Source organism: Oncorhynchus mykiss, chromosome 23 (assembly GCF_057628025.1).
Source record: "Oncorhynchus mykiss isolate SJ-2025 chromosome 23, ASM5762802v1, whole genome shotgun sequence".
In the NCBI taxonomy this organism is placed as follows: domain Eukaryota; kingdom Metazoa; phylum Chordata; class Actinopteri; order Salmoniformes; family Salmonidae; genus Oncorhynchus; species Oncorhynchus mykiss.
In genome coordinates, this window is record NC_143044.1 from 11,690,034 (window position 1) to 11,703,382 (window position 13,349).

The 13,349-nt window shown below is 43.3% G+C and overlaps 1 protein-coding gene across 22 annotated transcripts in view; it reads right to left on the reverse strand.

Annotated features, from left to right (window-relative positions):
- LOC110502444 (calcium/calmodulin-dependent protein kinase type II subunit gamma) overlaps positions 1–13,349 on the reverse strand; it is a 130,734-nt gene that overhangs the window by 6,273 nt on the left and 111,112 nt on the right. For 11 of the 22 annotated variants that reach the window (XM_036959820.2, XM_036959831.2, XM_036959827.2 and 8 more), the window contains 4 exons: positions 12,012–12,104; positions 5,513–5,588; positions 3,901–3,995; positions 189–438 (listed from right to left, as the gene is read on the reverse strand). In XM_036959820.2, coding sequence (XP_036815715.1) covers positions 206–438; positions 3,901–3,995; positions 5,513–5,588; positions 12,012–12,104 — 497 coding nt within the window. In that variant the 3' untranslated portion in view covers positions 189–205. The remainder of the gene's footprint in view (positions 1–188; positions 439–3,900; positions 3,996–5,512; positions 5,589–12,011; positions 12,105–13,349) is intronic. The other 11 variants (XR_016490962.1, XR_016490961.1, XM_090216922.1 and 8 more) reach the window with 1 other exon arrangement.

A 13,349-nucleotide genomic window follows, 5' to 3' on the forward strand; every position in this document is an offset into this window, starting at 1 on the left:
TAGTGTCCCACTTGTTGTTGATTCTTCACAAAAAAATACAGTTTTATATATTTATGTTTGAAGCCTGAAATGTGGCAAAAGGTCGCAAAGTTCAAGGGGGCCGAATACTTTCGCAAGGCACTGTATGTGAGTGTGAGGGAGGGCACACATGTAGACAGAACCTAGAATAAGCTCTCTGCAGTCTGTACCTGTGTCTGGTAAAGGGTCACTGGAGAGGTGCGGCAGGCGCTCCTGAACAGTGAAAATGCACATTGAGCCACTTGGCGTCGCGGCGGTGCCACACGCGGGTCTCTTCTGACTGGCAGGAGCGCGGTCGTCCCTGGCTGTCAATGTACTGGGTCAGGCGGATGTAGGCGATGCAGGCCGCGTCTTCCCCGATCAGGTGCACATGGGGATTCAAGATGGTGGTGTGGACCGGCTTACTGTTCTTACTCAACACTACATAGGAGACACGGACACACTCAGTCATCTACTTACATGTGTTGGCTTCATGTACTTCTTCCTTGATTAGATTACAATAGAGAAAGGTGGTTACCAGGCCTTTAGCGTAAAATAGGGTGCTCAGTGACTTACCTGGTATATGTTTTTTTCTTCAAAATATACAACAATTAACATAATAGGGTCACGCCATGAATAGTACCTTATGTCTTCCAGACATTGTGCTTACATTTTGATGAAACACATTTTACAGTTGGATACATACATCTATGCTCTAACTACACTAAACCATGTTAAAAATTCCAATAGCAGTGTGTATTCGTTACATTTTTTTGGGCATGTCTCACATCATCTTGGGGCGGCAGGGAGCCTAGTGATTAGAACGTTGGACTAGTAACCGAAAGGTTGCAAGATCGAATCCCCGAGCTGACAAGGTAAAAATCTGTGGTCCTGCCCCTGAACAAGGCAGTTAACCCACTGTTCCTAGGCCGTCATAGAAAATAAGAATTTGTTTTTAACTGACTTGCCTGGTTAAATAAAGGTACAAAATAAAGGTCCAACTTCTAAAATGATCTTAACCCCAAGTTTGCACAAACATTGTAAAGCCCTAGTTATTCATTAGTGATTAATTGACAGGTCAACCCTGTAACATGAACTGAACTCTAGTTTTAATATGGTGAAACTATCCCTTTTTAAATGATTTTAAAAAATATTGTAGTGTAAAAGCAGGCGAGATGTTTTTTTTCTGGTGTTTTGTTGTGGAAAACTGAGCATTTCGAGCATACCACGTCAACCCTGTTACCACGTCAACCCTGTTACCGCGTCAACCCTGTTACCACGTCAACCCTGTTACCACGTCAACCCTGTTACCACGTCAACCCTGTTACCACGTCAACCCTGTTACCACGTCAACCCTGTTACCACGTCAACCCTGTTACCACGTCAACCCTGTTACCACGTCAACCCTGTTACCATGTCAACCCTGTTACCATGTCAACCCTGTTACCCATAGAGAGTTCGACTAGAAATATTTTAACAAGTTCAAATCTTTTGTTAAGCTTGCATCCAATTGTCCCTCCCTGTTGCACACAACAAGCTTCCTTTCCCCTGTCACAAGGAGAGCCTGATTTAAGATGAAATATTCAAACCTGTTAGTCAACCCTCCCACTGGGCATACCACAAAATGTCAAAGTGGACAATTGGGTAATATTTGGTTGAGGAGTTGGTCAATGAGATAACAACCTACATTCACCCACTCAACAATACAGCCAAAATCTGGTTGAATTCTCAGTGTTTTATCACTATACTTTCAACCATCTAAAAGCACAACAAAGTTCAAATAGGAATACAATGTCAGATATTTAGTTGATTTATACAACAACTTAATGTGTTATCATTGTGCTTCATCTAATAGCACAATCAAATGACCTGGATTGCAGTTGAGATTACATTCAAAATAGTGGTGCAAGTGATCAATGTCATTCTAGATTCTGCACAGATTATTAAAGCAATTGTGAAGATCTCCACAGACCTGCAGCCTTTGCATGCCATCTTGAACATGCACACTTTCTATTGTTACATAGGAAGACAAATGTCTTCTCCTTTGGAGTATACATTATGTGGAATACGCTGATTATTATTATTTGACCATGTTGGTCATTTATGAACATTTGAACATCTTGGCCATGTTCTGTTATAATCTCCACCGGGCACAGCCAGAAGAGGATTGGCCACCCCTCATAGCCTGGTTCCTCTCTAGGTTTCTTCCTAGGTTTTGGCCTTTCTAGGGAGTTTTTCCTAGCCACCGTGCTTCTACACCTGCATTGCTTGCTGTTTGGGGTTTTAGGCTGGGTTTCTGTACAGCACTTTGAGATATCAGCTGATGTACGAAGGGCTATATAAATACATTTGATTTGATTTGATAGAGACAGTAATCTCAAAATGTGGCCCTGGATGTGTTACTCATTTTAAAAGGGTAGGAAGCATGAGTTTTTCCTCACCAATGTAACAACACAGTGTGGTCAAAGACTTAGTCATGATCTGGTTACCTATAAGTACAAACATAGTTATGTTTTTGGGTTATTATATATTTATAAACGTATTTCCGGATAACTTCTAAACTCCCCACGATGCACTATTTCTCAACGTTATATGGAGGATCTACTTGTGCTACCAAGTTCGTATGCTAGCTCGGTAGCTAGCTCAAGCTGAACAATTGTTTCAATTTTACCATCGGATGGGCCCTAACCACCAATCTGTAAATCTGCTCTCTCTTTGCTTTTAATCTTAGGTTATGTTTTAGTTGTGTTGTGTTAGTTATGTTCTAGCTAGCTGGTCTCTAGTAACAAAATATCCACATTTGAAGGAGATTATCTTCTCCCTGGATAGTGCGATCTGTGCCACGGACTGAGTCTGGCTTTAATTTCAGTCTACAAATTAATAATTGATAGTGTATGTTGGATTCACGTCTCCATCTCAACCAAGTTGAATAAATACGACCAAATCAAATCAGATCAAACTTTAAACTCACTTTAAATAAAGTTTGATTTGATTTATTCCTATCCTTTAACTTCGATTTTTGGTTGAAATAGCGACGTGAATCCAACATATTATGAACTAGTTGCTCTGTTAAACCTACCCTTTGGAATGACTTCGATAGTAACCGTGAATCTATTTTTTTTTTAAAGTGGAGACCTCTCAACAGTCGTTCTCACGATAGCACATTGGTAATAGCCAAAGCTAAGCAGGGCTGGGCTTGGTTAAAACGCTGGATAGGAGACCAAAGAGATAGCTGTAGATCACGTCTCAAACTCATTCCACGGAGGGCCGAGTGTCTGTGGGTTTTCACTCCTCTCTTGTACTTGATTGATGAATTAAGGTCACTAATCAGTAAATAACTCCCCTCACCTGGTTGTCTAGGTCTTAATTGAAACCAAAAACAGACATGAAGCCCTCAATGGAATGAGTTTGATACCCCTGCTGTAGATATTTCAATTCTCCAGTCGGAGGTGCTGCCCAGCCTACTGGTTTATTTTCTGATAGTGGAGATAAGGTTGAAGAAGTTGTTTCAAAAGGTACAAATACAACATATTTTATACAAGGTTTGTCTATGTTGAAAATTGGTTACCATGATGACATACATCTGTGGTTGAATTTTCACCCTCAAAACAACAGTTGATGACTTTTTGCAAATCCACTGTACTTTACACATAGATTCCACTTCACAATATGTTGCCAATTTACGCTGAAGCAACTTTGATTCAACACGTTTTTGCCCAGTGGGCTATTCATTTAATGTTCACTTTTATAGTAAGAGATGTTTGTTATGAAGTTGAACATGTGCTCTTTATGACAGATGGTTAAAATGAAACCTTTTTTTTTTACCAAAGGACACTACCCAAAAGGAACTATTCGTGGAATGACACTACAATGTTTAGTTCCCTGTTGATAAGAGATGCTTACAGTTCTCAAAGTAGAATTTGTGGAAGTCCATGCCCTCCACCAGGTTTCCCAAAGCCTCGGGTTCAAACGAGGTGAGCCCGGGGTCACAGATTCTCCTGGAAGGGAAATCAGACATACAGTTAAACATATAATTAAATAGTACACATATTTATCTTCTATCTGGTTAATGGTGTGTGTATATAGATTGTGTATAGGCTTGTCTACCATATGAATCTTCACTTTGTGTCAGACTGGGTTCAGTGACTTCTGTTTCTTTCTTTTTTTTCTGTATTTATTTGTCTGTTTATAGTATGTATGTACAGTGGGGCAAAAAAGGATTTAGTCAGTCACCAATTGTGCAAGTTCTCCGACTTAAAAAGATGAGAGAGGCCTGTAATTTTCATCATAGGTACACTTCAACTATGACAGACAAAATGAGAAAATCACATTGTAGGATTTTTTATGAATTTATTTGCAAATTATGGTGGAAAATAAGTCAAACTACGATTGACTCAAATGATGTCAATTAGCCTATCAGAAGCTTCTAAAGACATTACATCATTTTCTGGAATTTTCCAGAAGGCACGGTCAACTTAGTGTATGTAAACTTCTGACCCACTGGAATTGTGATACAGTGAATTATAAGTGAAATAATATGTCTGTAAACAATTGTTGGGAAAATGACTTGTGTCATGCACAACTACAGTTTATTAACAAGAAATTTGTGGAGTGTTTGAAAAACTAGTTTTAATGACTCCAACCTAAGTGTATGTAAACTTATGACTTCAACTGTATATATGCAGTGTGTATGTATACATTTATATTATTGTAATGCTCTAGGGATGTAATTATTGTTTGGATAACCTTATTGACTATTGTGTATTGTATTTTTACTCTATATGATGCTCTATGCAGAGAAAAATATGCAAAAAAAAATAAATGGAATAGGTCTATGCACAGACAAAATCCTAGAGGAAAACCTGGATCAGTCTGCTTTCCAGCAGACACTGGGAGACAAATTCACCTTTCAGCAGGACAATAACCTAAAACACAAGGCCAAATATATACTGGAGTTGTTTACCAAGAAGACAGTGAATGTTCCTGAATGGCCGAGTTACAGTTTTGACTTAAACCGGCTTGAAAATCTATGGCAAGACTTGAAAATGGCTGTCTAGCAATGATCAACCACCAACTTGACAGAGCTTGAAGATTTTTAAAAAGAATCATGTGCAAATATTGTACAATCCAGGTGTGCAAAGCTCTTACCCAGAAAGACTCACAGCCGTAATCACTGCCAAAGGTGATTCTAACATATTGATTGACTATTTAATTTTCAATACATTTGCTAATGTTTCGAAAACCATTTTTTCACTGTCATCATGAAGGAAATGTGTGTAGAAGGGTTAGATACATATATTAAATACATTCTGAATCCAGGCTGTAACACAACAACATGTGGAATAAGTCAAGGGGTATTAATACTTTCTGAAGGTACCGTATCATCAGCACCTCCCACCCTCTCACATTCCACATACTACTCTAGTAATTTAGAGGGAAATCAGCAGGGCTAGGGGTAATTCATCTGTCAAAACTAGGAGCTAATTAAATGTATGCACACAATCTATAAACTCACGTGTAAGCCTCAAAGTCTCCATTGTTGATGGCCTCAATCAGCTGCTCGGTAATCTTGATGATCTCTTGTTTGCGAGCTGAAATCCAGAGAACGACAGCGAGAAAGAAGAATGGCAGGAGAGAAAGAGATGGCCAGATGCGATTAGAAACCCTCGGAGTGCTCCGGTCACAAATACTTAAAGGCAAAGCATGCAGACCCCCTCCCTCACCATGCTTCCTTTAGTGCACTGAGTGCAGAGACATTGCATGTCATTGATGCCTATTGTTATTTGGTTGTACAAGAACACAGTTTACAGCAGCACTACTGGTGACTTTAGGGGACCACCAATCCCACGAAAACGACCTTAACAGGCCCCAACTTAGCTGCAGTCCAGCTCTCTTTCCCTTCCAATAGTCCGCCCTACCCAAAGCACCTGGCAATGTTTGAGTTGTTGAACAGTTTCACTTCCCTAAACCTCAAGTGGGATCTGGAGTTGTTATATCTGGAGTACTTCTCCTGTCTTATCCGGTGTCCTGTGTGAATTTAAGTATGCTCTCTCTAATTCTCTCTTTCTCTGTTTCTTTCTCTCGGAGGACATGAGCCGGAGGACCATGCCTCAGGACTACCTGGCATGATGACTCCTTGCTGTCCCCAATCCACCTGGCCGTGCTGCTGCTCCAGTTTCAACTGTTCTGCCTGCGGCTATGGAATCCTGACCTGTTCACTTAACGTGCTACCTGTCTCAGACCTATTATTTGACCATGCTGGTCATTTATGAACATTTGAACATCTTGGCCATGTTCTGTTATAATCTCCACCCGGCGCAGCCAGAAGAGGACTGGTCACCCTGCATAGCCTGGTTCCTCTCTAGGTTTCTTCCTAGGTTTTGGCCTTTCTAAGGAGTTTTTCCTGGGTTTTTAGGCTGGGTATCTGTACAGCACTTTGAGATATCAGCTGATGTATAAAGGGCTATATAAATACATTTGATTTGAAGTGCGTATCCTCAACCACACAGACAAGTGACACATAACCCAGCTGGGCTGACTGAAATGTCATCTGGGAGCGTGACACACATGAGAAGTGGCAGACACACAGACAGCCCACTACGCAAGACAACCTGCCAGTGAGGTCAAGAAATCCCACGCGGCACACATCAACACACAACACGGCTTATATATACAAACTGCGAGCACACCTCTGTTTGTTCAGTTCATATTCTCACAGGAATGATGAACTGGCAAAAAGCAGCTCATGCATGGCTTTATTGGTATTGTACCGTAGCCTATATGCTACTCTCACATAAATATAGCTGTGTCAGCTGACTAACTGTGAGGCAGGGTTAGCAATGAAAGCCAGTGCATGTCACTAACTCTTCTGCGTAGTGTAGCTACCTCAGGGCTGTCTAACTTACTCAGCTGCGTGTTGCTGCCCCCTGGGGCCATGGAGGGTGGTGCAGGCAGAGCTTGCTCTTAGTTAAGACAGGAGCTATGACCTGAACAGTTCTAATTAGCAAAAAGTGTGCTTGGCATCGTCATGCAGTGGGGCGGCTGGAAGACAACAGGACAACAGCAACAAAATGGCAACCATGTAAGCGAACAAATCAGAAACCAAAGAAAACGTCAAACACAACTGATAGGACCACAAGACCCGTTTTCCCAAACTGGAACACTTTGCCACTCAAACGGCAGTTGTTACATATTGTGTATATCTTCACAGTATAACTTCACAATGCTCTGAAAGGCGCACAATGCCCACAAGCAACAGAGTTATATAAAGGGCATGCTACATAGAAGCCAAACTTAGAAGAACATACACACACTAATAACAACTTAGATATACCAATGGACATAGCGTCACACAGACGGACAGAGGGGACAAGTTGTGAACACAGCACCACAGCAGGAGATGGAGAAGACACTGAGGCCTTACAGCCAGCAGGGGGTAGCAGTTAAGCACTAAACCCAGTTACAGGCCACCACAGAGGACACAGCCTGAATGGGGAAGTAAGAGAGTACAGACAGACAGAGACACCTCCGGGACAGGGGGTTGCTATTTAGTGAGCAGGGGACTGGAGCAGACCAGATTCTGGGGGTGAATCTCAAACGTCTACAATGGCTTTCTCTCTTCAGCTCATCTAATTCGTCAGATTCAGCACCGATTTGACAAGATCGGATAGGTGAAAGCAAGTTGGCAGAAGGCCAAATATTAAAGAGCAGCAGTTAAAAATAACAATATATACAGCTGGGTCCCGGTACAGAGTCAATGTGCGGGGGCACCGGTTAGTTGAGGTAGTACGTACATGTAGGTAGAGTTAATTAAATTGACTATGCATAGATTTCAACAGATAGTGGCAGTGGTGTGGGGGAGGGGGAGGGCAATGCAAATAGTCTGGGTAGCCATTTGACTAGATGTTCAGGAGTCTTATGGCTTGGGGGTAGAAGCTGTTTAGAATCCTCTTGGACCTAGACTTGGCACTCCGGTACCGCTTGCCATGTGGTAGCAGAGAAAACAATCTATGACTAGGGTGGCTGGAGTCTTTGACAATTTTTAGGGCCTTCCCCTGACACCGCCTGGTATAGAGGTCCTGGATGGCAGCAAGCTTGGCCCCAGTGATGTACTGGGCCGTTCTCACTACCCTCTGTAGTGCCTTGCAGTCGGAGGCTGAGCAGTTTCCATACGAGGCAGTGATGCAACCAGTCAGGATGCTCTCTGGCGCAGCTGTAGAACCTTTTGAGGATCTGAGGACCCATGCCAAATATTTTTTGGTTTTGTCGTGCCTGCTTCACGACTGTCATGGTGTGCTTGGATTATGCTAGTTTGTTGGTAATGTGGATATCAAGGAAATGCTCCACTGCAGCCCCATCGATGAGAATGGGGGCGTGCTCGGTCCTCTTTTCCTGTAGTCCACAATCATCTCCTTTGTCTTGATCATGTTGTCCTGGCATCACACGGCCAGGTCTCTGACCTCCTCCCTATAGACTGTCATCAGCCAATTTAATGATGGTGTTGGAGTCTTGCCTGGCCGTGCAGTCATGAGTGAACAGGGAGTACAGCAGGGGGCTGAGCACACACTCCTGAGGGGCCCCTGTGTTGAGGATCAGCATGGAGGATGTGTTGTTACCTACCACCTGGGGGTGTCGGCCCGTCAGGAAGTCTAGAATCCAGTTGCAGAGTGAGGTGTTTAGTCCCAGGGTCTTAAGCTTATTGATGAGCTTTGAGGGCACTATGATGTTGAACGCTGAGCTGTAGACAATGAATAGCATTCTCAATAGCATTTTGTCCAGGTGGGAAAGGGCAGTGTAGAGTGCAATAGAGACTGCACCATCTGTGGATCTGTTGGGGCGGTATGCAAATTGGAGTGGGTCTAGAGTTTCTGGGATGATGAGGTTGATGTGAGCCATGACCAGCCTTTCAAAGCACTTCATGGCTACAGACGTGAGTGCTACTGGGTCGGTAGTCATTTAGGCAGGTTACCTTAGTGTTCTTGGGCACAGGCACTATGGTGGTCTGCTTAAAAATGTTGGTATTACAAACTTGGATAGGGAGAGGTTGAAAATGAGACACTTGCTAATTGGTCAGTGCATGCTCGCAGTACACGTCCTGGTAATCCATCTGGCTCTGTGGCCTTGTGAATGTTGACCTGTCTAAAGGTCTTACATTGGCTGCAGAGAGCGTGATCACACAGTCTTCTGGTACAGCTGGTGCTCTCATGCATGTTTCAGTGTTATTGTCCTCGAAGTGAGCATGGAAGTAGTTTAGCTCGTCCGGTAGGCTCGTGTCACTGGGCAGCTCTCGGCTGTGCATCCCTTTGTAGTCTGTAATGGTTTGCCACATCCAACGAGCATCAGAGCCGGTGTAGTACGACTCGATCTTAGTCCTGTATTGACACTTTGCCTGTTTGATGGTTCGTCGGAGGGCATAGTGGGATTTCTTATAAGCTTCCGGGTTAGAGTCCCGCTCCTTGAAAGCGGCAGCTCTAGTCTGTAGCTCAGTGCGGATGCTGCCTGTAATCCATGGCTTCTGGTTGGGTTATGTACGTACGGTCACTGTAGGCACTTATTGATGAAGCTAATGGCAAATGTGGTGCACTCTTCAATGCCATTGGAGGAATCCCGGAACATATTCCTGTCTGTGCTAGCAAAACAGTCCTGTAGCTTAGCATCTGCTTCATTTGACCACTTTTAATTGATCTAGTCACTGGTGTTTATTTAAAAGTGGAATATGAATTGCATCATTCAAGTCAGGAGTGTGTCCCAAAATTGATGGGTTTATTGATCTCCTCGCCATTCTCTGGAAGTCACCCTCGGAAGTTTCATCAGCAACACATAACAATGGAGGGCCCTCCAAGCGAGTTGGAAGGGGCAAGGGATTCACCGACACTCACTAACACCTGTCACTGAGCAGCAATCTGGACACTTTGAATGGTCAAATACGCCTACATTTTTTGGATCCCTAAGTCACTGGCCATGTCTAAATACCCGTACTTGTGTTCCAAATATTAATATTTTTGATTATGCAAAATAATTACCTTTTAAAGTATGTGAACATTTTGTATGTTTTAAAGTGGCACTCTAGACTCCTTTCACTATAATTTAACACCTGATTTACTTAACAAAAGGAACATCTCAATAAGTGGTCAAGGTGAGTCATGACATATCACAAGTGGTGGGGTGAGCCTTTCCTCTTTTGTTCTCTAATGTTCCTCCAATTGTTCCTCAGGCAAGGAGGGAGGGTGACCAACAGACCAACTCCTTGAATCTCCTACTCCTTGAAGTTTGCGGTTGTTTCAAAAAAACACTATTTAGCTCAAAACATTTCCTATATTTGTACTTGGGATATCGCTTTGCAACTGGAAAAGTTCAAAAATCACTGGAGGACATCTTTAAATGACAGAATGTCATACTCACTTCGGCTTTTCATTTAGTTCGCTGCACACAATTGAGGAAGAGAATCGTCTTTCGAGACCGGCGTGATTGATAACAGCTAATAATAAGCTGACGGGATGCGCTGTACCAAAACGTACAAATGGAATTAGATGACGCATTCTCAGTTGGATGAGCCTAACATGCTGATATTTGTTGCTTACTACATTCATTTTTACTAAACAGTACATCCTAAATAGCATGTAATACGATTAGTATACAGTATGCAGTTTAAGTAAATAGTAGGCAAGCCAGATTTCAGACACGGCCATTGGCTAATGACTGTACCAAATTTATATTGTCTTTTTTTTAAACCTTTATTTAACTAGGCAAGTCAGTTAAGAACAAATGCTCAAATTCTTATTTACAACAACAGCCTAGGAACACTGCCTTGTTCAGGGGCAGAACGACATATTTTTACCTTGTCAGCTCAGGGATTTGGTCTTGCAACCTTTTCGTTACTGGCCCAACGCTCTAACCACTAGGCTACCTGCCGCGCCTTAGTATGCATTTGTCTGGAATACTTTGATCAAAATGATAAGTGACTGTGATAATTAGTTCCTTTTTGAGTGGGTGGACAAGTGAAAGGAATATGCACAAACAGAAGATTCTTCAGCTGAAGAATCTCCATTGAAGATAGTGAGGGGGACGTTGTACAATATAGTCCCATTCGAGACAGGGTTAAATCTGTATCGCCGAAGTTTAGCTCTCCAGCACGCTTGAAATTTAAAGGTAATTTCCGATTGAGCCGACATATGCAGCGTTTACCGTGAATAGAGTCTCGGCTGTTGCGGGAACATTGCAGCTGCAAAGACAAAGACATGTTTACACAAGCACATATATTTATACCCTCCGACTAGGAGGAGTCCTTGCACATCTAGATAGCCAATACATCTGTTGCTAGTCAGGAACTTAATTGGTTCCTCTCACTGGTGTAGTCATGGCCCCGCCTCCTGCTAGAACATTCGTGGGCGTGGAAATATATGTGCGTCGGATAGGATAATTCCTTCTCACGTCGTCAGACCTGACCTCGGGCCCGAATTCCTCGCTCCTCCCTAATCCACGACTGTCCTACCTTATCAGTGACTGAAACCAGACTGTCGCCCTTTGCCTCCCTCTTTAGGAGCCATGAGATTGAACAAAAACATGTTTTGACAGAATGTAAACTTTCTGCACTCCCCCCTTCCCCACTCAGTAACTTTCCATAGACCTAGTTCTTATCCACCCTCCACTGACCTCAACATATGCATTCATTACATGTAAAGTAATCAATAAGTCCTGGTATGGTAAAATGAATAAGTATATTTCAAGCTAGAATCCAACACCTTTAAATGTCAATTGCGCTACAATGTGGAACTTCAGCGCTACGGATTGAATCCAGCCCCCCTAACAGTAATACAGAATAGTAATACAGGAAGAGTCTTGGAGGTACACTATTATGGGGAATCTTAAGTGGTACAGTATTATGGGGACAGACAGCCTTAGGGCGACAATATTATGGGGACAGTCTTAGGGGGACAATATAAATGAGTTCAAAGGGGGGAAAGGACACCAAGGTCAGAGTTGAGAGGTGAGGGGTGATACTGCTGCTGACTTACAGGTGGGTGGGCAGTGAGGGGGCTGGCTCTGTTCCTCACTGGCACTGCACTGGCTGACCATTGCGCTGTCCGCGCTAGACCCGCACGCAGACACTGCCCCCACCGCAACACACACGCCAGAGAGAGAGGAGGATCAGACACAGTTCTGTACACACTACTATCTTGCCAAGGCAAAACACTACACCCCCAACCCGACCATACACTAACAAAACACACCACACATTAAATATCCCACCACCACCGTACACAGAGAGACACACACAGTGGGGTGAGACACAATATAAACCCAGCCCACCACAACTAGCCAGAGAAACAGGGGCGTGAGACCACACTATACACCTCACAATCAAAATACAATACACACGGTTACATTTTCAATATCTAGTTTTGTCCCTATTTTGCCGATGTCCTCTAATTGACGGAGGAGAGTGTGTACTGTAGAGCCACTTGGCCAGTATCCACGTTCCAGTCAAACCTCTCTTTGTCAGTGCCAGAGAGCCTGCCGGTCTTAGAGAGTGTTGCAATGTTTCCCTGACAACATGACACAAGAGTGCCATGGTAAAAGCCAGGTTTTCCCTGGGTGAACTGTGCTGTGAAGCCCCGGCCGAGCTGCACTGAGTGGACAGGCTTGTTTCCCAGATGAAGCCATGTCGCTCGCGCTCCGCTTGCCTTCCCCCCCTACTTTAAACAACGCAGTTTTGACGAGAAACACACACACACACACACACACAGGTTTAAGTGGTGGAGTGCCAACTCTTTAAGCCCAGGGGAGCTGTGAGACCAAGAATGGGGAGACTATCTAAAGGCTAGGGATTCGAGGGGAAAACCAAGACATATAAGGCCTTCATGTGACCGCTCAGTATTCAGCTCTGTCTCTCAGACCACAAAGCACAGACTACTGTGCAAGTTTTTCATTCTCAGCAAGACATTTTCTTTTCACTCCGTCGGAATACAAGCCTTCAAACTACTAAACTACTTCTTTGACTTCTCCGCAGCAGCTGTAGATGCCGATAAAGACCAGAGCAAAAGCTGTTCTCCGTTATGTCAGTGCTTCATCATTCCCTCTCCAGACATATATACTCAGCTACAGTCTACATATCCCAGATGTTCACAGGCCCAGACACCCGCCCAACAGTTAACTCAGGCCATCATATGCTTCTCTGGACTTGATCGTGACCTATTCTCTTTCTAAAGAAATGAAGGAGAAGGATCGACAACAAGGGAGCACAATGATTTTGTAACCCCATTTCTCATATAACCATGGCTTTTTAAAACATATGTATAATCTACACTCAGTGGGCAGTTTTTTTTAAGGTACACCACCCCGTTTACGGAAAT